Source organism: Musa acuminata, chromosome BXJ1-2 (genome assembly GCF_036884655.1).
Source record: "Musa acuminata AAA Group cultivar baxijiao chromosome BXJ1-2, Cavendish_Baxijiao_AAA, whole genome shotgun sequence".
NCBI lineage: Eukaryota > Viridiplantae > Streptophyta > Magnoliopsida > Zingiberales > Musaceae > Musa > Musa acuminata.
The window spans coordinates 22,547,310-22,569,498 of NC_088328.1; the positions used below are offsets into that span (position 1 = coordinate 22,547,310).

At 41.2% G+C, this 22,189-nt stretch overlaps 4 protein-coding genes across 11 annotated transcripts; 2 read left to right on the top strand and 2 right to left on the bottom strand.

Moving 5' to 3' along the window:
- Positions 1-296: 296 nt before the first annotated feature.
- On the top strand, positions 297-3,393 carry LOC135598851 (OBERON-like protein). Of its 6 annotated transcripts, none has more exons than XM_065093262.1 (5): positions 297-544; positions 775-851; positions 960-1,067; positions 1,152-2,339; positions 2,617-3,393. In XM_065093262.1, the coding sequence occupies exons 4-5, from the start codon at positions 1,184-1,186 to the stop codon at positions 3,228-3,230; spliced, it is 1,770 nt and encodes a 589-aa protein (XP_064949334.1). In that variant the 5' UTR covers positions 297-544; positions 775-851; positions 960-1,067; positions 1,152-1,183; the 3' UTR covers positions 3,231-3,393. The 6 variants fall into 6 exon arrangements, with proteins under 6 accessions (XP_064949334.1, XP_064949348.1, XP_064949341.1 ...); XM_065093276.1 differs by having other exon boundaries at positions 297-537; XM_065093269.1 differs by lacking the exon at positions 775-851.
- Positions 3,394-4,262: 869 nt separating this feature from the next.
- LOC103976416 (protein CURLY FLAG LEAF 1-like) lies at positions 4,263-5,328 on the bottom strand. The gene is made up of 2 exons (XM_009391606.3): positions 4,931-5,328; positions 4,263-4,819 (listed from the first exon to the last, which is right to left on the bottom strand). The coding sequence occupies exons 1-2, from the start codon at positions 5,168-5,170 to the stop codon at positions 4,472-4,474; spliced, it is 588 nt and encodes a 195-aa protein (XP_009389881.2). The 5' UTR covers positions 5,171-5,328; the 3' UTR covers positions 4,263-4,471.
- Positions 5,329-9,884: 4,556 nt separating this feature from the next.
- On the bottom strand, positions 9,885-12,852 carry LOC103976179 (protein BZR1 homolog 1). Its single transcript, XM_009391388.3, has 2 exons — positions 12,271-12,852; positions 9,885-10,862 (listed from the first exon to the last, which is right to left on the bottom strand). Exons 1-2 carry the CDS (start codon positions 12,487-12,489, stop codon positions 10,149-10,151), a joined length of 933 nt encoding a protein of 310 aa, XP_009389663.1. The 5' UTR covers positions 12,490-12,852; the 3' UTR covers positions 9,885-10,148.
- Positions 12,853-16,811: 3,959 nt separating this feature from the next.
- Positions 16,812-21,137, top strand: LOC135598874 (NAC domain-containing protein 26-like). 3 transcript variants are annotated; one of them, XM_065093301.1, is made up of 6 exons: positions 16,812-16,975; positions 17,546-17,715; positions 18,584-18,834; positions 18,929-19,102; positions 19,550-19,868; positions 20,376-21,137. In XM_065093301.1, exons 2-6 carry the CDS (start codon positions 17,553-17,555, stop codon positions 20,645-20,647), a joined length of 1,179 nt encoding a protein of 392 aa, XP_064949373.1. In that variant the 5' UTR covers positions 16,812-16,975; positions 17,546-17,552; the 3' UTR covers positions 20,648-21,137. The 3 variants fall into 3 exon arrangements, with proteins under 3 accessions (XP_064949373.1, XP_064949379.1, XP_064949365.1); XM_065093307.1 differs by having other exon boundaries at positions 16,819-16,975; positions 19,513-19,868; XM_065093293.1 differs by having other exon boundaries at positions 16,819-16,975; positions 18,587-18,834.
- Positions 21,138-22,189: the final 1,052 nt, after the last annotated feature.

The window sequence follows — 22,189 nt, forward strand, 5'->3', positions numbered from 1 at the left end:
TCACAGGGCACAATCACATTAATGCTAATCACATTTTATTGTAGTTATGAATAATGTTGAAAGCCATTTGGCATAATCACAACAAATTAGTGCACAATAATGTTTTTCTACTTTGACACGTGTAAAAAGAAATTCAGGATCTGCTGTATGTGGAATTGCATTTTACAGCATTATGTGACGACGTGGAAGATTTCTAGTGGTTGGAAAATGCGGGCCAACGTAACTGAGGACGGTTCAACCGGTGTCGTTCCCACCGGCAGTGCCGGTCGTCCCATTGACGAGTTGGAATCCACCCTCCTATGGTTCTGTCGCCTGTCCCTGCCTGCGGCCTTGAGAAAGGAAAAGGAGAGAGAGAGAGAGAGAGAGAGAGAGCGAGGGGTTCTGGTGCAAACCCTAATCCCTTTCGTCGACCGGCTCCTTGCTCCTTCTCCCTTTTCTCGAAGTCTTCCTCCGGCCTTCCTGCAGTCCTTTTCCCCGGAGATTCAGCTCCATCTACGCGATCTTGCCGCAGATCACCCGGATTCGTCCCCCTTCTAGGTTGGAGGTGAATTCTGCTTATAGGGTTCTAGATTACTTATTTCTTGTTCTGATTTAGCGTGCACCGTGTTAGATGTGGGTGAATCGTCCATCTTGGACTTATACTGGTGCCTTCATCTGTTGAACTTTAAGTTTCCCCTTCTCTCGGTGCTCTTGTTGGTTTTTGTTCAGATCAGGATTAAAGATTCCAGAAATGTGTATCGTCGTTCCTGAAGAATGTGATTTGGCTGATTTCAGGGGCAAGATTGCATTTTTTGGCGCTACGTAGTGAAAATTTTCGCTTCTTGGAAGGGGACGTTCGTTTTCATGCTTTTGTACATAAATCCTTTTAGCGTTTTAGTTTGACGTTTCATTTGTTTATTGGTTCTAACAATTCGAACATAAACGCAATCATGCATGTTTGTTTTGTTTATATTGTGTAGACAGATGCATACTTCGAACATAACAATTTGACTGATATGTGGAGCAAGATCAGATCTTGGTGCCACTAATTGGGAAAAAGTTGCCTTCTTGAAGTGGTTTAGTTTAATGTGTGCTTCTTTTGACGATTTAGAAAAGATTTTCAGATCTGCAAGTGATGCAGTCGTGCTGATCAAGTTCTTCTAATGACACAGGCGAAGTCTTAAGAGAAAACTAAACAGTTATAATGGGTACTTCTTCGGGTGCAAACCACCATCACCACCAACCACCACTGCCTATGCTACCACCACGACAGCATCCAAGATCTGCAGGACTGCAGACGTCCCTGTCCCTTGCTTCATCAGACCCTGCAGCATCACTTGACACCCAAGAACCAGGATCAAACTCCGACCAAGGGCAGGACTCACACACTGAGAGTGCCAGCTCTCGTGAGACCTGGCCCATTGAGACAAACCGTTCTGATGCCATTGCAGTAAATAAAGTAGACAAGGAAAAGGAAGGAGAGAATGAAGTCGCTGAACTGCAGGTCGTTCGGAGGATTTCCAATGCAAACAGGCTATCACTTCATGAAGTTGCTCGAGACAGGGTTGAGGTTGTCTCTGAGAAAATGAAGGTTATGCCAGATGAGCTTCTAGAGGAGCTTAAAACTGAACTTCGGGTGATTCTTGAGGGTACAGGGGGTTCCCATCACATAGAAGAGTTTTTGTATCTCCAGAAGCTTGTGCAGGGGAGAGTTGACCTGACAGCTAAATCCCTTGCTACTGCTCATCATGTGCAGCTCGAAATTCTCGTTTCTATCAATACAGGCATTCAGGCCTTTTTGCATCCGAGTGTCAGTGTTCCACAGGGTCGCCTCATCGAGGTTTTCTTGTACAAGAGGTGCAGGAACATCGCTTGTCAAAGTGTTCTTCCTGCAGATGAATGTAGCTGTGAGATATGTACCAGTAGGAATGGTTTCTGCAATCTCTGCATGTGTGTGATCTGCAACAAGTTTGATTTTGAGGTTAATACATGTCGCTGGATCGGATGTGATACATGCACACACTGGACTCACACAGATTGTGCCATGCGGGTTGGCCAAATTGGGACAGGTCAGTCTGTTAAGAGTGCTGTTGGCCATGCTGAGATGCTTTTCAGGTGCCAAGCATGCCACAGAACATCTGAGTTGTTAGGATGGGTTAAAGATGTGTTCCAGCAGTGCGCTCCTGGGTGGAACCGAGAGGCCTTGATGCGGGAACTCGACTTTGTTAGTAAGATTTTTCACTTAAGTCAGGATCCTAAAGGAAGGAAATTATATCGGAAGTGTGGTGAACTCGTAGAGAAGTTAAAAGGTGGGACACCTGAGTCCATGGCTTGCAGAATGCTCCTTCTCTTCTTCCAAGGTATGGGGCAAAACTATTCTGTATACGAGTAAGTACACACTAAATGTTAACTGCCAATTATCATATATTCTTTGAGGAAGTCGTTCCAACAATAACATAGCTGTGAAAATCAATCTCGAGATTGGCATCATTTGCAAAATCACTGAGTTCTGATGCATCCTTCAGTATGTACTTGAGCCACTGCCTTTCCATTTTATTCTCCTAGACCTCTTTTCTTTTTCAGAAAATCAGGACACCCGTCGCTGGTTTTAAGTTGCCTCTTTTATGTCTATTGCAGAGCTTGAATTAGATTCACCAAAGAATTCTGAAAGCGATGAAGTTGGGCGTCTGATTTCTCCACAAGAAGCTTGCAATAAAATTGCTGAGGTGGTCCAAGAAGCTGTGAGAAAGATGGAGATGGTTGCAGAGGAGAAAATGCGGATGTTCAAGCGGGCTCGTCTAGCTCTAGAAGCCTGCGATCGTGAGGTTGAGGACAAAGCCCGAGAAGTTCAGGAGCTAAAAATGGAGAGGCAGAGGAAAAAACAGCAGGTGGAGGAACTAGAGAGCATCATCAGGCTTAAGCAGGCTGAGGCTGAGATGTTCCAACTAAAGGCCAATGAGGCCAAGCAGGAGGCTGAGAGGCTGCAGAGCATTGCATCAGCCAAATCGGAGAAGGCTGAGGACTATGCTAGTATGTACTTGAAGCGTCGTCTAGAGGAAGCAGAAGCTGAGAAGCAGTATCTATACGAAAAGATAAAGCTCCAGGAGAGCCAGCGTGCTCCACCGGGGAGCAGCAGTGGCGGAGGTGGCAGCGGTGACCCTGCACAGGCTCAGATGCTAAACAAAATCCAGGACTTGTTGAAGAATGTGTTCAGTGTGCCTCCTAAGAAAGAAGGGCAGCAATCCAAATGACCTATTGCTGATTGCCTGTGGGGTTCTAGTGGTTCTTATGCTATTTATGTTGTGATGTACAACCAAGGACTGTTTAGATTACCAACTGGATGTTGCAGGAATATGGATACAGTGTCTTATTTGAACCAAACTTGGTATTCATATAATATGGTGAAGTTTGTCTTGTGTTTGTACTAAAGTCTTTAGATTAAAAGTGTCTTTGGTTGGCCTTCAGATCATGATATAATTGTATTTGAAGCAGTAACACCACCTCGATCAAGACAATCAATCTCCCTCATGTTGAAACAAATTTGTACATCACAACATTTTTTTTTCTTTTTAATTTCAATAAAACAAACTTGTACTGGTAGTTTATCATCTACATTTTGGAGAATACTGATACTTCCAACTTATGGGGCAAACACAAGCATTTGTCACATCTGTATATTTGGATACCCCTCTAAATCCAATCTAATTGCCATGTTGCAGTTGTGGAAACATGAAGATTACGCAAGAATGATGGGTAAGGAAAGGAACGAGTAAACAACCGACATCACAGTACAATCCATCACCTACTGGAATACACTAACTATTTCATCATCTGCTCTGTGGTCTGCTGCCACCACAGGATAAGAGAGATGGAAGACCCTGTGCATCCAGGCAAATGTGATGTCAACTCTCTTCAGCTCTCAACACTTGTGCTGCTTCCTACTTCCACACACGCCCTCTTTGAGAGATCGAGCTCTCTTGTTCTTGGCAGCAACAGCACACACCCTGCACATTGTGGTCCAACGTCTTTAATGTTTCAGTTCAATTACTTTGATATGTAGGCAAGCCATTGCATGGGGAAATGCACCATTTTCTCAGGTAGATATCAGCATAGGGATGTGTTCCATGCCTTTACCTGGGATCGTTCCACTTCCTCAGCAGCACGCAAGCTTCAGTTTTCTTTTACCTCTTATTTAAGGTCCAAATAATTAGCTTCGTTTAAAGCCACTTACCATGGAAACAGGAGAGGAGATCAGGTGAGATTTAATGTGTTGTCTTGTGATCATGCCCTCTCGAGCATCAACTCAAACTACCAATTCAAGTGCAATAAAGGGTGCAACACACGACAGATCCTTTATCACAGGAAGAACACCCTCTCCTTGATGAAATATACAACAAAGCATCAGGTTCTCAGTGATGCAGTTTAACGCAGCACTCTCAGGATCATTGACCTCTCAACACTGGTTTGCCTGTTGCATTCATCTGCCTGCTAACTAGTGGAGGAGACTTAGGGTTTCCGGGGACTTGGAAGACTGGAGCTTCGGAGGAGGTGCTTGTGGCGCAGACGGTAGCGGCGTTTGCATGCACTTGCAGTTGGGGCATGAAGGAGATGATTTGCATAGCATGACGAGGAGGTGGCAGTTGACGCAGACCACCGCGGCCATGCTGCCACATGAACTGTGCTGCTTCTTTGCTTCCTCTGGAGTTGTCGATCTCGAGTTCGGCGTCTCTTCTGAGCTTGAGAAGGTGGAGATGTTGAGCTCCAAGTCCAGGTTTTGTTCCTTGGGCCTGCTCCAGCTTCTCTTCAGGGTTTTCCTGTTCATGTAGTAGATCCTCCCAGTCTGCCATTCATCAATTTAGAGAACGTCAGAAGAAAGGCAATACTGTATGTAACAGTTCATCTAATCAGAGAGAGAGAGAGAGAGAGAGAGAGAGAGAGAGAGGAGGTCCACCTGTAGGTCAAGGCAGCGTTCCCAATCAAGCGGCAAGGGATCATTGAGCTGGAGCTCGATGCTAGTTTGCCTGGGGTTCGCATCCCAGATCTGCTTCCTCTTCCTCCGGCCACATCCTTCCGATTCCGAAGAGGAACTCTGTGTCTTCTTGCTCAAGGTCGACGAAGATGGACCCAACGATAGCTCTGTTTGATCCATCATCGTCAGGACTTGCCCCTTGCTCTGCTTCTCTTCTCCCATTGAGCCAAATCGATTCTGAGAACACTGTAGGAAGCAGAGCGAGATCAGAAGTTGAGAAGGAAGAGGAAGAGGTGGAGAATGTGGAGGGAATGAGCAGAAATGGGGAGCTCCCCACAGCTTTTGTTCGACTAGATCATGCAGGGAGTGGCCACTAAAGGGGGTTATTAAATGGCCTTCATCCAACCTTATTAAGAGGAGGGCAGACGCAGCATTTAAAGTTGACAAGTAGAGTGCCTTAAATGCCTACAATCTCACCATTAAAACCATCTCCCTAAATGACCTGACTCTTCATGCCACCAAAATCTATCTCCCCCGACTTCATTTCTCCTTGTATTGCCAGAGCATCTCTCCTACCTAAGCACCACCTCAATCATCACTCCACAATCCACGCACAACACAGCTGCATTTCCTTCCTAAAAAGCTGTTTCTTAGATACATTACCCATGGGAATTGGCAGCAGGACTAGGGGTTATCCTACAACACTCACCTGTGAAGCAAGCATGACATTAATGTCGGAGGGTGGAAGCAAGCAAGAACGTAGATTGCTGCACTTTCAGTCTCCAACTAGTCCAAAGGAACATCGTTTTCCGATGTCTTAAGATCTCACATGCACCATTAACTCCCACGAAGTTATGATCTGCTTCTTGTTGGTGAGCATTCATGAGCATGCTCGACTCCAATTCTCATCAGCAAACAAACAATGCATCACACGTACGCACACTGTTTTATTTTTATATATATATGTATATATCGAAAGAGAGAGAGAGAGAGAGAGAGAGAGAGAGAGATTTGGCAAGGCATTAGAAAAGGAATAAATATGGCGTGTTGAGGCTTCTTCTACGACTCACCAGTACCAACTGCAACAATAAATTGAGTTCCCTCTCTCTCGCTGTGTGTGTGTGTGTGTGTTCAATGGGGCATGAACCCATTTAGTGTTTGATGTTATATCTTACTGTTACGACCTGCACCTGTAAGGTATTTCTACGGTAATCAAAGTGAACAAACCGAGGCTCCTTGTTCTCGATGTAGAATCTGATCTCATGAGTCAATGAATGAACTGAAAATGACCCAATCACATGTGTGCATTCAACCAGTGTGATGATAGATAGGTACTAGCAAAGATGAGATTTGATCGATGACCATGTCCAACCAGATATGATTTCTCCATGCATTTGCTTATAGGAATCAGCCTTCATACTGATACAGATGATCTAGCAGGCGCAAACTGCCTGAGATAGATCTAGTCCATCTGCAATCAATCAATTCTTGAGGTTCTGTTGTAATCATTTTAAGCAGCAGCGCATTAGTGGGTTGCAGATTCTTGTGTGCTTATAATTCGATAGGAATCGACAACGCAAAGCTTGTCTTCCCAAGTTGCTTCTGAATAGGTTGGTTTGATGCAGATGTTTATATAGAGGACATGGGTGCCTTCAATGCATGCAGAGACAATTATGTGGAACTCATCTTCCTCTCACACAATTACTACATTTGGGTCAGAGCTCATCAATTGCATCTTGTTCTTCCAAATTCATGGCTCTCGGTCCTGCCATTCCATTTCTAGGAGGAGAATGATGTCATCGATCTTGGTCCATGGTACACATCTCCATGAAGTGCTTCTTATTATGGCAAGCAGTGGCAACTTTTTCTCACAGCCATGTTCTCAAGGGAAGCAGCTGAGAACTTATCAGTCCAAGTAGGCATGGCTTGGTCACAGATGTGGACATGAGCGAAGAGTTAATAAGCATGTTGATCAACAAGCGAAAAGCAAGAGAAAAAACATGGTAGGAACTAAAGATTGATCATTAGTGCTTTTACAAGTTGATCTCAAGAGAACTATAATAGAGACAGAGAGACAGAGAGAGAAAACAAGTTGAGAGTACAAGTCAGTCATAACTTGCTCTGCAGCTGCTCAACTGACTGATTACAAGTCAAAATGATCCTTCTCTACATTGATCTTCTAATTTTTTTTGATAAATGAAACAACAAATTAGATTGTGAACAGAAAATCCAAGACATGAAACATATGCACACTGGTTGAACAATTAGCTGTATGAAGCACCAGTTTTTCTGCATATGTCTGTGGAAAGAGCATAGAAGGCATGAGTTTATTACTTCTTCATGATGCTGTTGATGGTTTTGGTGGCAATGCCTGACAACATCAGTTGATGCAATTCTCAGAAGATCAATAAATCCATGATAATTGTTTCTGAACTTCAAAGTTCTTGGAGCAGAGAATTTAAAGAACAATGTTGCAGCAACTGTTTGGCTACTTAATGTGATAGAAAGCAAAGGATAGGGTAAAATAAATGAGAAATGGTAGAAATCATATCATTATACTTCTAGCGCAGCATACAGTTTTCTACTGTTCTCAGCCAGGAATACACTGCAATGATTCAATGGTAGAATTGTACAGGTTTGTCTTATAAGTAGCTGAAAGCCAAACGAAACGAATTATGAGCCCAAAACTTGAAGCTTATCATTGAATCTGAATTCTTCTGCTGATATGGTTTACACACAAATTTAACATTGAACCTGTATTCCTGTTCATACATTATGTTCTTGATTGACAGAGCTTCAGTTGGTTGTCATGGATCAACATTTTAAGGAAAAATTTAGATGGATGTGCCCCAAGAAAACAAGCAGAGTTCGTAGCCGGTACTGATCATTAAATGAAACTAATTGCTTCCTCCCTTGCTGCACCATGCAGATCATCAAAACACTTCAGCTACCAGCAAATATGAAGCAGTGCATTGAACACCAACCTACTGCATTTCTACTTGGTTTCAAGCTCATCTGCTGCATTTAATTCCATAACAATCTTCTCACAGTCATTAGTTCTGACTGTAGCAGAATTCAAGATTTACCACTTAACTGGAGCTCTTATTTTAAATGCAGCATCTGTTCATTCCTCTGTTTCATTGAGGATTCACCATCAGCATTTCTTCAGAGTGAACTCATTATTTCTTCTTTGGTAAGTTCTTCCTTAGAAGATCACAGTAACTAGCCTAGTTAGTATCAGCCTATTGTTACTCTCTCATCCAAAACCTCATAAGCCTTCATGGCAACAGTGGCCACCCTAATTTCTCTGTCACAAAGATGAGAAATTGACTTTCAATACATTTAGCTTTGAATTACTAACCTTCCCATTTAGCTACCACTAAGTTGACAGTATAATAATTTTCCATCTGCCTTTTCTCCCTCAAAGAAGTCAGATTTTCCCTTATCCTCTCACTGTACAGGCAACTCACCAAAAGAAACTGATGGATTTGACATTGCCAACTCCTGATGATATTGATTGCAGAGAACTTTTAGCTCTATACTTGAATGGCTGAAAAAGCAAACTGAACCCATCATCCTTGGTGGTTAAGCTGCTCATGGCTCTCCTTGGTATACCATTCTTTGTGTGTGAATCCTTTTTGCTCAAGCAGTAACTTTCAGTTGGCTAAATGATACCTAGAAACTTTAGTAGCAGTCTTCATAATTTAAGAACCAAACTCTGCCAATGGAAACAATACACAAACTCACTGCCTTGTTTATGTTGCTTAGTCATGAAGCATGGAGTGCATCTATGAAGAACTCCAGAGTTCAGATGGAGCATCTGTTGCTGAACCAATGTTCTTAGAGCCTGCTGATATTATCTTTCATGAAAGATGGAACTCATTTTATGCTCTTTGTAGCTTGTTTGGCATTTCCTCTATCTGATGGAAGGTTGAAATGCTTTAATTAACATGCCATTTCTGACCAATTACACTGTCTCTATTTGACAATTGCAAATTAAGTGTTTGGTTAGGGTAACATGAAGTTCATATACCAACTCTAATCAGAACCTCCATAAACTTTCTTGTGGATGTTAAAATGTCATATGAGATCATTGAAACTCTTGAGCATCATTTATCATTGATTTATGAAGCATCTCTTAAGTTATTGGAACAGAAAACCCTGTATCATGCCCTGTTTTTGTTGCTATAGCTTTTACCACTGATCCTGTAAGACCATGGTAAGATTTTGATTGGATATGCTGCACTTTGTTCTTACTCTGTTTGATCCATGGACTCTTTTCAGTTGATAGGGCTCTTTCAGTGGGCCCAGCTATAATTCTGGGGAAGCAGACTTTTGCCATGTTTGGTCAACAGCAACATCACACCCTACACATACACATCACATGGAGAGGGGCCCTTCAAGCTTTTGTTGCTGCACTTTGACCCTTCCCCACACAAAGCTAAAGCTTGTGCAGTGTCACAATTGGATAAGCATTCAACAATCAATAGGCTGTGAACCCCCAGCACTTTGTTCCCACCCACAAGGAATTTAAGTATTGACTCACAAGAACCACAATTCTGAGTGTCTTGAAATATGTCCAGTTTAGATCATTGTATAGGGTTTTCTTTCATCTGAAAGAAAAAGAGTCACAGGCTTGTGCAGCAACTATCAGCCAATTATTCATGCAGGTATCAGTAAAAAGCTACAGGATTGACCAAAACTCAATAAGTATACTTAGCATCAGTTGAGGTAATTGATAAAAATTGAAGTGACAACAGTTTGCATGAGAACATTTGCAACCGAAGCTTTACCCACTAAAGGAGGAGAATTGGATAGCTCAGTTTCTTTCAGGAACTGCTAAATTTAATGAAAAGAGAAAAAAGATGGGAAGTTGCATCAGTGAGTAGCATTTTCTGATATCTTCCTAAAACTTGCAAGGTTCAGCAACAACATATACAACTAAAGTCCAAAAGATTTCTCATTAGCAATTGCCACAGATCACCACCATGCCTTAGAAGTCATGAAAGATGGAATCTGTATCCATGCATCATGGTCTTACAAGAAGCCAAAACAATAAGATCTTGTGCCAAGAGAATCATTCGGGCAAACCTTGGAAGCAAACTAAACATCAATAACTTGGCAGATGTAACCTTCAGTGCATTGAGATGAAATTAGAACTAAGCAAAAAAGCATTTTTGCAAAACATACTCGAGATCTTTCACTTTGATGCCGTGCTTCCCACCCCCAATGTGAGATCAAGATCATCCACCGCGACGTCATGAATCCTCTCCCCCTCCCAAGGTTTCACCCTACCGCTCTCGAATTCAAACTCCATGCCTCCTCTCCCCCTCTCCAACACCTCTCCGCCTGGAGAACTTGCTATGTTCGTTGACGGAACTGCTCCTGGATTGACAAGGTTGTAGGTTGGGGATGCCGGGGCTGTCATCTGGAAGTTGATCCACCGCCCAGATCCAACAGTGGAGGCATCAGATTCATCACATTCAGGTATAGCAGCAGGAAGCCCATGATAGCGGCCCCGGGTAGGGCTAGCAGGGGCGGAGGCAGCAAACAGAGACTGGGGGAATGCACTGTAGTCCCAGTCTGGCTTCCTAATCTTAGGTGGGCGGGAGGCAGTCGGTGAGGAAAGGGGCGGGGTGACAGGTGCACTGTTGGATATTCGAAGAGGTGGGAGGGTGGATAAGTTGCGAAGGAAGGGAAGAAGACAAGAGGGGTTCACACTGGGATTGTTAGAGTTGTCAAGACGACTCGGGCTTGGGAATGAGGATGAGGATGGGCTTGCATGGTAGGAATGAACGGGACTCGGGAACGAAGAGGATAGTGGACTGAGGAGGTGCGAAGAAGAGCAAGGGCTTATGTTTGTCGACGGGCCTCCTGTGGCAACCTCTGGAGGTGGAGGGGGTGGCTTGCATCCCTGTTGAACAGATGAGCATCAGAGGATTATGAAGAATTGAGAGAGGATAAAAGCAGTGATGCTTAGAGTACCACTGACCAAATGCAAGTGTCTGGCGAAGCTTTGAAAACTAGTGAAAGTGTTCAAATATGAACTTCAGAGGACTACATATAATTGAGAGTGAGTAATGTATGCTGCTTAGAACACTCCTACTCAGATGCAAGACTTGATGAAGATTTGATCTAGTAAAAGTAATGAAATACTTATCCTTTCTTTTAATTCCATACATCTTCAATCAACTCTGACTATGTCTTTTCAGCTTGACATGCTTTTGTCTTTGTGTTTCTGAAAGGCTACAAAGAATTGGGAGAAGAAAAATGAGCACAACACTTGATCTACTGAAAGTAATGAAAGCCTTTTCCTTCATCTCTTATTCCCAAGTCTTTACATGCTTTTGCTTTCTTTCTGTTTCACAATTCTTTCATCAGTTTGGATGATGCCTTTCTGTGTTCTCGACTCTCAAGGCTCACTTCCAAAGCAAGATGGAGGGCTGATCATTAGAGTGAACAAGGGGAAAAGCAATAAAAGGGAGAAGACTAGGACACAAAGTTCAAGAATGCAATCAGAAAAAGAACACCATCATCTTGGGTTGAATGAGAGAATCCAGAGAAGACTACCTCTAAAGTGATCTGGTCAAAAGAAAAAAGGGATGTCAAAGTAGAATTTTTTTTATAGCTATGGTCAGTACTTGCACAAATAAATGAGAAAGATTGCAGCCAGGAAGAGGTTAAAACACCAGTTGAGCAGCTAGATTCAAAACATAATGTAGTACAAGATCTGATGCAATCAAAACTAGTAGTAGAGACATCAAATGATCATAAGAAACTGCGTGGAGAAAGGAGGACGATGAGTCAAAATTCCATGGGAATCAAATAAAAAGATCCCGGAAAGCAGGAAAAAATATGTATTAATTATAGATCAACACCTACTAAGTCACTAATAAATCAATATCTCCATCCCAAAGTAGTTAAACATTCACCCACACAGAGCCAAAAAGGAAGATCTATTTTGAAAGAGAATAAACATGAATAAAAGCTAAACAAGAAAAAACAAGGAACCGCAAATTAGCTGCCGATGAAAAAGGATCTGCGATAAGGAGATCAAATCATAGGGTCATTCCAAAAGAGCCTCGTCAAGATCAAATTTTTGGGTTTATTCCCACCAACAAATTTTGATCTCTTGACGAGGTCTCGTTTTGGAATGATGAGATGCAGATTTCCGTCTGCAAAAGGCCACCCGTGTGATTTCTGCTAATTTCCGAGCTTCACAACCACTGGTAATATCTTAATATCCAGCAGATCGCAGAAAAGAAACGGGAGGAGGAGGAGGAGGAGGAGGAGGAGGAGGAGAGAGAGAGAGGGAGAGAGACCTTTCGGTAGGTGGTGCCGTCGTCTTCGACGATCCAACCAGCCTCGCGGCAGAGAGCCTTGAGGACCTCGTTGTTGTCGCAGTGCTTGGGCAGCTTGTAGTTTCCGAGCGCCCGTAGCCCGGAGAAGATCTTGGCGGCGATCGCCCTCCGCCGCCGCTCCCGCCGCTTGTTGTTCTCCCTCTCCTTCCACGTTGGCAGCCGCCCGCCTCCAGACGTCATCCCTCCCTTCTCCCCTCCGCTCCCAACTCCTCCTCCAAAAACCCAACCTTTTCCTCCTTTACCCTCTCTTCCTGCCCCTCCCCCCCCCCTTCCACCCCTCGAAGACCTTCCTTTTCCCTCCCAATGGCAGAGGAAGGTGCCCTTGGTGTGAGGCGAAGGCAGGACCGAAGCAAAAATGTGTTTTTTCCCTTCTACTTTGCCAGTTTTTCCTCCTACACTCTGTTGTTTTCTCCTCTCTCTCTCTCTCTCTCTCTCTCGCTGCTGCTTTTGGGCAGAGAGTCTGAGATCACTCACGAGGAGAGTACGGCTCTATTTTATTGCGATGAGATTGGACAGATTCTCTTCGATGACAGCGAGAGAAGCCCCCCACCTCTCTCAGACTCCTCACAACCCTCGCCCCTAACACACCTCTCTCTATTCTTTTGAGAGCGTAGTTTTTACCCGAGTTGTAACACCTTAGTCAATGCCTCTGACGCCATTAACAGAGGTTGTTTGTTTATTGTTGCCCAGAGAAGCTCAAAACCTGAGCTCTGTTCTCTGTTGGTTTGCAGATTTCTTTGGAGTTCATCAGCTACCCACAGAATCTGCTCGGTGATTTGCTGAGCTTTAACATTGTCCTCCAAGAAAACTGGGTTTTGTTTGTTTATGATTAGACGGAGGAGATTAGTCTCAGTCCAATGGTCTTTAGTTGAACTGTTTTCCCTGTACTTGCAAGGAGAAAGAGAACAGGATATAGAACAGAGGCTAAGGAGTGGAAACAGTATCTACCACTAGATTTTGTCCTGCCGAGTGGGCTCTTTGCTAATGTTGAAAAGGATCAAGCAGTAGAAACAGGTGGAGGCCATTCAAAGTCCTTATCCACATAATAACAATAAATATTAATATTTCAATTATTTGTGATCCATCAATTTTCATTCATATAACATAAAATATTAAATAGAGAAATCAGAAATGCAGTAGAAATTGAAGGTTGTGTGTAAGCTAATGCCTGTCACTGATAATTAGATGAATGATATGGCCTGAGCAGTGTTTTTGGTTGGTGTAAGCCAATATCTGAAATCATAATCACCCAAGATTATAACAAGAAATGACTGATTCCAGGACACTAAATTCCATTGATTTTGCCATTGGTGGAGGTGTTTGAAAATTCAAGCAGATATAGGATCTGAAACATCCACTCATTTAATATGGATTTCAGATGATCAAAAATAGGAGAATCTGTTTGGTCTAAAGAAGAAATCCCAGATAAAGTTTCTTCCAATACCTAAAGGATATGAACTAGATTGAGGGTTTCAGAGAATAGCATCAGCTCAGCTCAGTTTGTTTTCAGCAAACAGGCACAAAACAATTGACCAGTAAGTCAAGCTCAAGCAATTAGACAGAAATAATTGGCAACATCCAAGGATGCATGTGGTGTTAAAATGGATCACATCACCTATCTTCTTCTTCTTTTACCTCTTCTCTCAATTAATGGCCATGGTGGTCCATCCCATGCTTTTGTGGAAATTGAGCACTTCTAAGCCTATCTATCTCTCATGGTCAAACCATCACATGTTCTTATTCTTACAGCAGCAAACCTTGACACAGTTCTCTTTTCATTTATGTTTGTTTCCAGTCACACTAAAAAAGAAAAAGAAATTATTGAATGCACACTAACAAAGCTCGAGTACTCGAGACGGTTTGTTGTTGTTGTTGTTGTTGTTGTTGTTGTCGGAAGACTAATCCGGTCATAGATTCTTCTGTCGAATTAAATAGATTGGAATATATTTCAGTCTAATATGATTGTCTTCTTAACCTATTTTTTTCTTTTTCTGGTCATGGCTTTTTCTAGTCAATGAATTAATCTAAAAAAAATAGCTATGCTTCAACATTAGCCAGCATTTGCCAGTTGATCAGGGTTGCTTATACATCATGCCTCTATATGATGTCAGCCATGACCAAATACTTGGTGCTATCTAAATTTCAGAACAGACAAAGTAAAATAACTACATCATTCATTAATTATCAAGATATCAAAACTAAACTCTCTCTCTCTCTCTCTCTCTCTCTCACACACACACACACATCATGTGCCACAGTGATGATCTCAGATGTCCACACTGTGAGCAAATTGTAATCCCAAGAATCATCATTCTAATTGTGCAGGACTGGTGGGATAATGTTTTCCCAATCTGAGCAACTTCTAACACAATTAAAACGATGCACTAAGATGAGATAATTTTACACAGATGAGAGACAACAAACACTATCTCTAGATCAAGGTAAAATCTGCTACTCACAGCCTTTTTCCTTGTGGTCTGTACAACACAAATGACAACAGTAATCCTAGATGAAATAGTGTACTGATATAAGGAAAATGGAAACCATTAGAGCGAAGAAGAAGAAGAAAAGAAAAAAAAGAAGATATGAGTAGCCAGCTTAGTTTGCTTCTCATACTTATTAGCCCAGCTGTGAGAGCTGAATCAAAGAGTACTCATCACAGCATTAGTCCACAGACAGTTCTTGTATGACCTAAAATACTTGACAGGGTTTTGTAGGGAACCAGCCACTGCAGAGATATTGGATCATTAGAGAGGTAAAGCAAAAACTGCATGAGGAATCAGAAGATGGCAACTAAAGATAAGAATTAATTTGTAATCCTTCCTAGCATACATATGGCAGGCATGTATGTATTTAGAATATTCCATGTGCAGTTTTTCTTGGGAACTCAGAAGAACCAAAGCTTGTGTTTCTTTCTTGTGGAAAAGGCTCAAATGTCTGAAACAGTGACAGCATAGCAAGAGATGATATCTTGGTTGAGAATTAGTGAACACATAGCTGAAAGCAGAATACAGGCTACAAAAATGAAATGTTATGCTACAGCGCTTCAAAAACAAGGTGAGGGCATAATTTAGAGACCCAGGTTTGGGTCAAAAGAGAGTGTATAAGAAGAGATGCAATCATCTAAATGAACAATCATCATCTAATTTGCAATTTGCTTGATGAGTTTGTGCAGAAAACCACCATTTCAATCTAACACTGCTCTAAAAGCAAACTAAATTCCATCAAGATTATTTCCTGGTCTGCTAATATTCGCATCCACCACTGGTATCTTTTCCTTCTCTCTTTGATAGAGATAACTGGCACAGATCAGGAACACCATACTTATCAGGTTGGTTGCATTAGTTCCTCCCCTTGCAGAAACATCACCAGGTTTCTTCTCTCTCATGTGTACATCCAGCGCAAATGATGTATGGCTTCCATCATACAATGCTTGATGCAAAAGCACTTGGAACAAGTCTTCTTGGCTATATTATGGTACGATCTCCTTTACAATGCATGGCGGAGGAAAAGTATGGCAGTGTGAGGCTGCATTCTTTCTGACTCCATTGACGGCATTTTTGTCTTGTCCATGAATAGGTAATTAATACGAAGAAAGCTACCGTCGATCAATTATAAATTTTAAATATCTAATACAATTAAAATATCACATGAAAACTAGTGTTCACCAATGAGAAGAATCCTTCATGGGTTGACGGCCACGAGACGCAGCTGTCGATCAGTGGATAGCCAGTTCTCTGAACCCTGGCTCGGTCGAGACAAGGTGTGTCGGGTTCGTTTCCTTTTTCTTTTTGGTACGCGTAAATCAATTTATGCGAGGTGGAAAGTCTACGTGGACCCCACAGGAGCTCCTTCAGTCACCAATGAGAAATTATTTTCGTGGGGCGACAGCCACGAGCCGCACAGTTGTCGACCGGTGGATGGTGAATTCCGTGTATCGTGACTCGGTCGATACAGGGTTTTCTGGACTCTTTTTCTGTTTTTTTTACGGTGGCAGACAAAAAGCTCAGATTGTACAAGTGGATGTCTACGTGGATGTGGTCCCGGTTATCCGCCTCATGCCACGTGTTCCCATATCGGACAATCGCTACCGTGGGTTGACGGGGGCGAGTGAGGACGGGCAAAGAGTTGGCTTAAACGCTCGTCTAACGGCCGAGAAGCGCCGTTAATCACAAATACTCGGACGCGGCATTATCCGTTTGCAAACTCACCGCAAAAAATTACTGCTCAACATATACCTGCCTGTCTCACGATTGGTCCCACTGATGAGGCTGATGGGTCGAACGGGTAGGAATACCCGTGGCTAAACGATGCTCAAGTGGGACCTCGAGTTGCCTTGAAAGTCCAACTAACTATACCTTATTTTTCATTAAAAGGCACCGAAAACAAAATCCAGAAACGTTTTTGTTTTACGCAACAGTTACAAGAAACAAAACAAGCGCTAATGTACGGCGTCAACGCTCCGGTAATGGCGGGAGTGCATGTCTGAGCTTGCTAATTGTGGGCTGCTAAACCCTGGTTAAGATAGCCAAGCTTCTTCCGGTCACTTCGTCTCACTATAAAAGATGGCCGCCTATTCCCGATCTGGGTTCCCGTTACCGTCTGTCCTTGCTCTCGTCGTCGATTTTGCTTCTACTCACCGACTCCATCCGCTGCTTCAGTAGAGGTAAACGAGTTTAGGATCGTAATCAATTGCTCGTTCTTCTGTTATGCTGATGATGATTTGATCAAACAGGGGAAGGGAATCCCCCGTGTCGTTTTCGAATCGATCCTATGGTGCTCGATGCCCCCACTTGATTTGTTGCTAATTCTTTATCTTTTAGTCTCTTTGGGATCTTTCTGTGTGATTGCTGGAGATTGTTGATTTGAGCTTTACGTATATTCGTGAAACGGGTTCTTGAATCGAATCGAGACTTTTTAGTCGTTTTCTTTGCTTTACTTCGGTGTTACCTTTCTTTTCGGATCAAAAGTCACATTTTTTCATGTCAATTGAGCTTAACCCCAAAGTTTAATGGGGAAAGTTACAGTCTTTTTTGTGTTTTTGGTAGTGTTTGATATAATTTATACAAAGGAAGATGTGATTTTACAAGAATTTCAATTTCAAGATCAGCGGTCTTTTCTGAGCTTGCGATGCTTATTTGTTTTTCTCTTGTACTATGTTTTTTGAGAGAAGGAAGCTTTACCATTTATTCTGGCTGCGTTTGACCTTGCATTTATTTTGCTTTTCTTGAATCAGGTTTGATATGTGCCCTTCAGCCCCAATATCTGTTCAGCTTTGTATCAATAAACATTGGTCTGATGAAGAAGTTATACAGTTATTAGGAGGAAGAACTATGGGGGATCTGATCCTGGCGAATCTGATCACTGGGGTCGATCCTTTCAACATCGAACCATCGAATTCTTCTGGTTAGCTTTGAATTGATTAATACTTATACCCTTGTCGTGGTTTGCATACAACTGTCAGGTATCTTGATGTTTGTGACGAGTTGTTTTTTCCTTGCACTGTTAATGGTGTGGATATATCTAGCTTCCGAAGGATTGAATGTCATTACATGGATATTTCGTATCTTATTTTACATTAGAGATTGTGCTTTTATGTAAAAGAAGGGGCTTGAAAGCAATAACTTCTAACATCAGCGAAAATTGTGGAAACTTAATAGCCTTGAATACTAATGTTCTATTGTCATAGATTATAGTAACTTTTTAACAATGTGGAATTCATTGCAAAGATGAGCAAAAGATCAGGTTGTTCTTTTGCTTGTAACTTGATTAGCCATGCACGACCACCAAGGACATCCACTTACAGTTTAAATTCTTTTTCCATAATTTTGCTAAATCTAGATTCTAAAAGTTCGTAAAGCGATCTACAAAAAGGTCAGAATCCTCTAATGATGTGAATCCCTTGCAATTGCAATTTGCACTAATATTTAAGTGGAGGAGGTAGACTAATCCATGTCAGTTACATTGAGATTAAGTATCCATATAACCCTGTGAGACTTACAAAAAAAAAAAGAAGCTAAATGCATGGACATTCATCAAGGGAACATATTTTGTTTTATCAGCTAGCAATGTAGTTCCTAAGTTTTCTTGAACACGTAGAGTGAACAAGCTTACTTTTTGAAGGAAAAAAATACAAAACTTCAACCCTGAGTGGAAATAAGAGCTTCAGCTTGTTCTGTTGTTCTCTCTCTCCTTTAACACTTTATTTATGTTGCACTTGATAAGTTCGATTAGACTGCAAAAAGGAAATGAATAGGGAATATTTGTTATGCAGAAGATTCTTGGTACTTGTGCAACTCCAAAGGCCAGCAATATCCGAACAGGAGAAATACAATTACAGAGACAAAGTCTGGATTCTGGAGAATAAAGGATGAGTGCAGAATATTCACGAATACCACTTGTGTTGGTAGGAAAACGACAATGGAATATTATGAAGGGAAAGTACCCAAGGGAAATAAAACTAGGTGGATGATGATTAAATATCAGGTAGAGTGTAAGACTGGGAATGGGTTTAATCAACAAAAGGTACTTACTACATTTTTTTCCATTACCTAGCCCATGTTTTATTTGTTTTGTATACCTTTAATTATATGATTGATATGCACAAATCTTTCCGCAGGACTATAATTCATTATGCCGAGTTTTCTTGCAAAATGATTGGACAGAATACGAAGAACAACACTATTCTGCTAGTGCCAATGTTGGTGGTGAATATATCATCCAATTGGTGCAAGTCTATCGAGAACCAGAAGAAACAGATTTACCTTCCAAAAATGTGCTCAACAGATCCCTGGTAGGAGACCCTATTTAGTCTTACTACTTTTGCCAAATTCTACGGATTACTTGTTCGTATTTATGGACCTACAATGTCTTCATATTTTCCTAATAAATACCTATGGTCATCAAAGTCACATGCTGCATCTTGAACTTATTCAGAATAATCATATACTGATTATGGTTCTGTCGGTGCTCTGTATATTGTTATCTTCCTAACTGATGGTTTGTTTTTGTCATTGCTACCAATCATTTGTCAGATGTGGAACCCTGAATTTTGTTCAGGGCTGTCACGTATTGAATGTGATTTCTATCCTTGCTCTATCTGATTGTTGTCTTTTCTCTTGTCATTCTTTTTAAACTACTATACATTAAGACCTTTTCAGAATCATGCTCAAGCTTTGTGATTAATTTTAGTGTATATTTCAGTTGGACAATTAAGAGGGTTGTTTCCTTGAATGAGCAGGGGCAACCGGCATTCTCTGAAAGTGTTGGTGAACCATTACATGAGAATGTAGTGGAAGAGATAGAATCAAATTGCAATTTTTCAATTGGAGATTACCTGGAACTGAATGATTTAATGAGTCCAGAGACATCTTCATCCAGTTCAAACAATTCCAGCTGTGTGTCAAATGATTCTTATGACTACTTTGATGCTGATGCATTTTTGTTATCTGTTGGGGATGAAGACAACATGAGATCTGATGAAGAATATTTAGATCGTAGATTTAGTATCCCCATCTTAATCGAATCAAGTCAGACTGCTGTTAGGCCTTCCTCACCAGGTATGGCAAATTTGTGAACTTTTATTGATTAGTTTAGGCACACATAATACTATGTTAATTTAAGATGGTACCGTCTTATAGTTTAAGCATGTGTTATAATTAGGATTCCATGTTTGTAGCAACATATCTTCTTGTTGAACACTTCTGACTTTCTCAAGCTAACCAAATGCTGGACTTCTGCAAATCTTGTAGATTATTCAGGCTTATGCTATATCATATCCATGATTAAGATTTATTCTTAAAAGCAGATTGCCTCACTTTGGTATCGGTTAAGTTAAATTGGTTTTTGCTTTATTGTGCATGAATTTTGTCCTGAGCAGAGATCAATATTTGATATCTTTGTTGCTGCAAATAAATTCTCACCCTCATGACAAACTTCAAAGAGAATACTGTGTTTGTGTGTTTCTAGTTTGATATGGTGGATGTTATCTGAAAAATGGCTATACACAAGCACTTTACTTCACAATATCTGAAAAAGATGCTAATTTTATATTTTTTTATTCGCAGGCTCAATTCATGGCAATAACAATATCGTGACTGAAGAGAATATGGCTACCAGTTCACTGCCTCGAAACGAAATTTTAGACCAAGGACTTCCTGTATCTAATGAGGAGGTGCAGTGCACGAGAGATGATAAATCAGAAAAATCTGAGGGCAGTCAGACAAACCAAGTTGCTGATAGTTCATTTGATGTCAGGAGTATGCAGGGTAATGGATTGAAGAAGACTGGTAAGATTGCAAAGCTTGGCAAGAAATACTGCTGCTTTGGATCATTTTAGTCAGTCATCTCACTCATCCTATAGTTGTCGACAAAGTAGATTATGAGGTCATTCTAATGAAGAATTGCAATTGTCTAGCAACTTCGCTGGGAAGCTTGGGTTCAAAATCTAGAGAAACACTGCCTTTTTTTTGTCAGTGTTCTTTGAACAAGAGTTGTCTCACTAATTAGAACTTCATCCGGAGGTGGTTAGGAATTCAAGTTGCAGATTTCATTGAGAAATCCTTGCCATATGGCATATTTTATCTTCACACAGCTTCTGTTGTATTGCACAAGTTACCTCAGCGGTCACAGTATCAGTTACATCTTCTGCTTTATTAGGGGGCATCTGGAGGATCATTGCTATTAGGTTTCATCTTAGATTCACCCAGTTTATGTGAATAAATAAAATCATAGCAGATGGGTGTTGATTTCACAGTATGTTAAACAGTATGTTTACATTCTCTTTCTTGATCTAATGTGAATTATATAGTTTGTTAGGCTTTCCTGTATCTGCCTCTTACAAATGCTCATTTGTCTGCTATTCCATGACACTATGTTGTGATTGGTTGTTGATTTCTGATTTATCACTGAGCAGTTGCTTCTGACTTGATTTACCTATACAAATTCTTTCTCTGATTTCTTGTCTTGCCAGCCAAGCTGTCAGCTCAGTGGATAAAAGTAGCAACTTTTACCACCATTAACCTTTATCTAAAAGAAAAGTTGCAGCAAAGGATGTAAGCTCATGCTGCTTCCAAGAGAATAAATCATGTGTGCAGTGGGTCCTCAAAGAAGTCTGTAGAATTCTAAAGATAAGGATCAACACTTTTGGGCTCACACTGCTCTTTGATTTCCCTCAAAGACTCAGCAAAGTGAGAAGGGATACAAATATGCAAATTGCACAAAAGTTTTCCATGCATCAAGTGAATCATATGAAATATTGCCAATTCAGATAAATTGAGACCTTACCATCTGTATCCTTATATAACTCAGTCACAGAGATGATAAGAAGGCTCATTCCTCTTTTTTCTTGGGAATAAACCCAAACCTTCACTGTCTATAAACATCATTCTTCATGTGTACATACTCTATATTATCTATGGTCGATCAGAATAGGACTTTAGGATTGAATCATTTGCAGAACAGTATGTGGAATATAGTACTAATGTGACCATAGCATTGGCAAAAAGAACAAATGAGAAGGCAAAAAGCAGATGGATGATTGAGAGCACTCGGAGATTACACTTTCTCAGTGTACAGTACAAGTTTGGGAGACAGCTTTTCAAGGTTTAAAGAAAGAAGAGTTGGATAACACACATTTACTACAGTCTGAGATCTCTATATACTTAACATATATCTGTCTAATTAGAAGTCAAATGCCTCTTTACAGCTACGATGACAGAGGACTCGAGCACTTTGATTCCCATGGAGAAGACTTCCATCGAGACTTAATGCGAAGACAAAGATTGTTGCATGTTGCATCACATCTAGCAGTGACAACAAGTGAATTGACTCTTGTCACTACTCTTTTAAGTCACAAGCTTGTGTGTTCATGAACCGATCC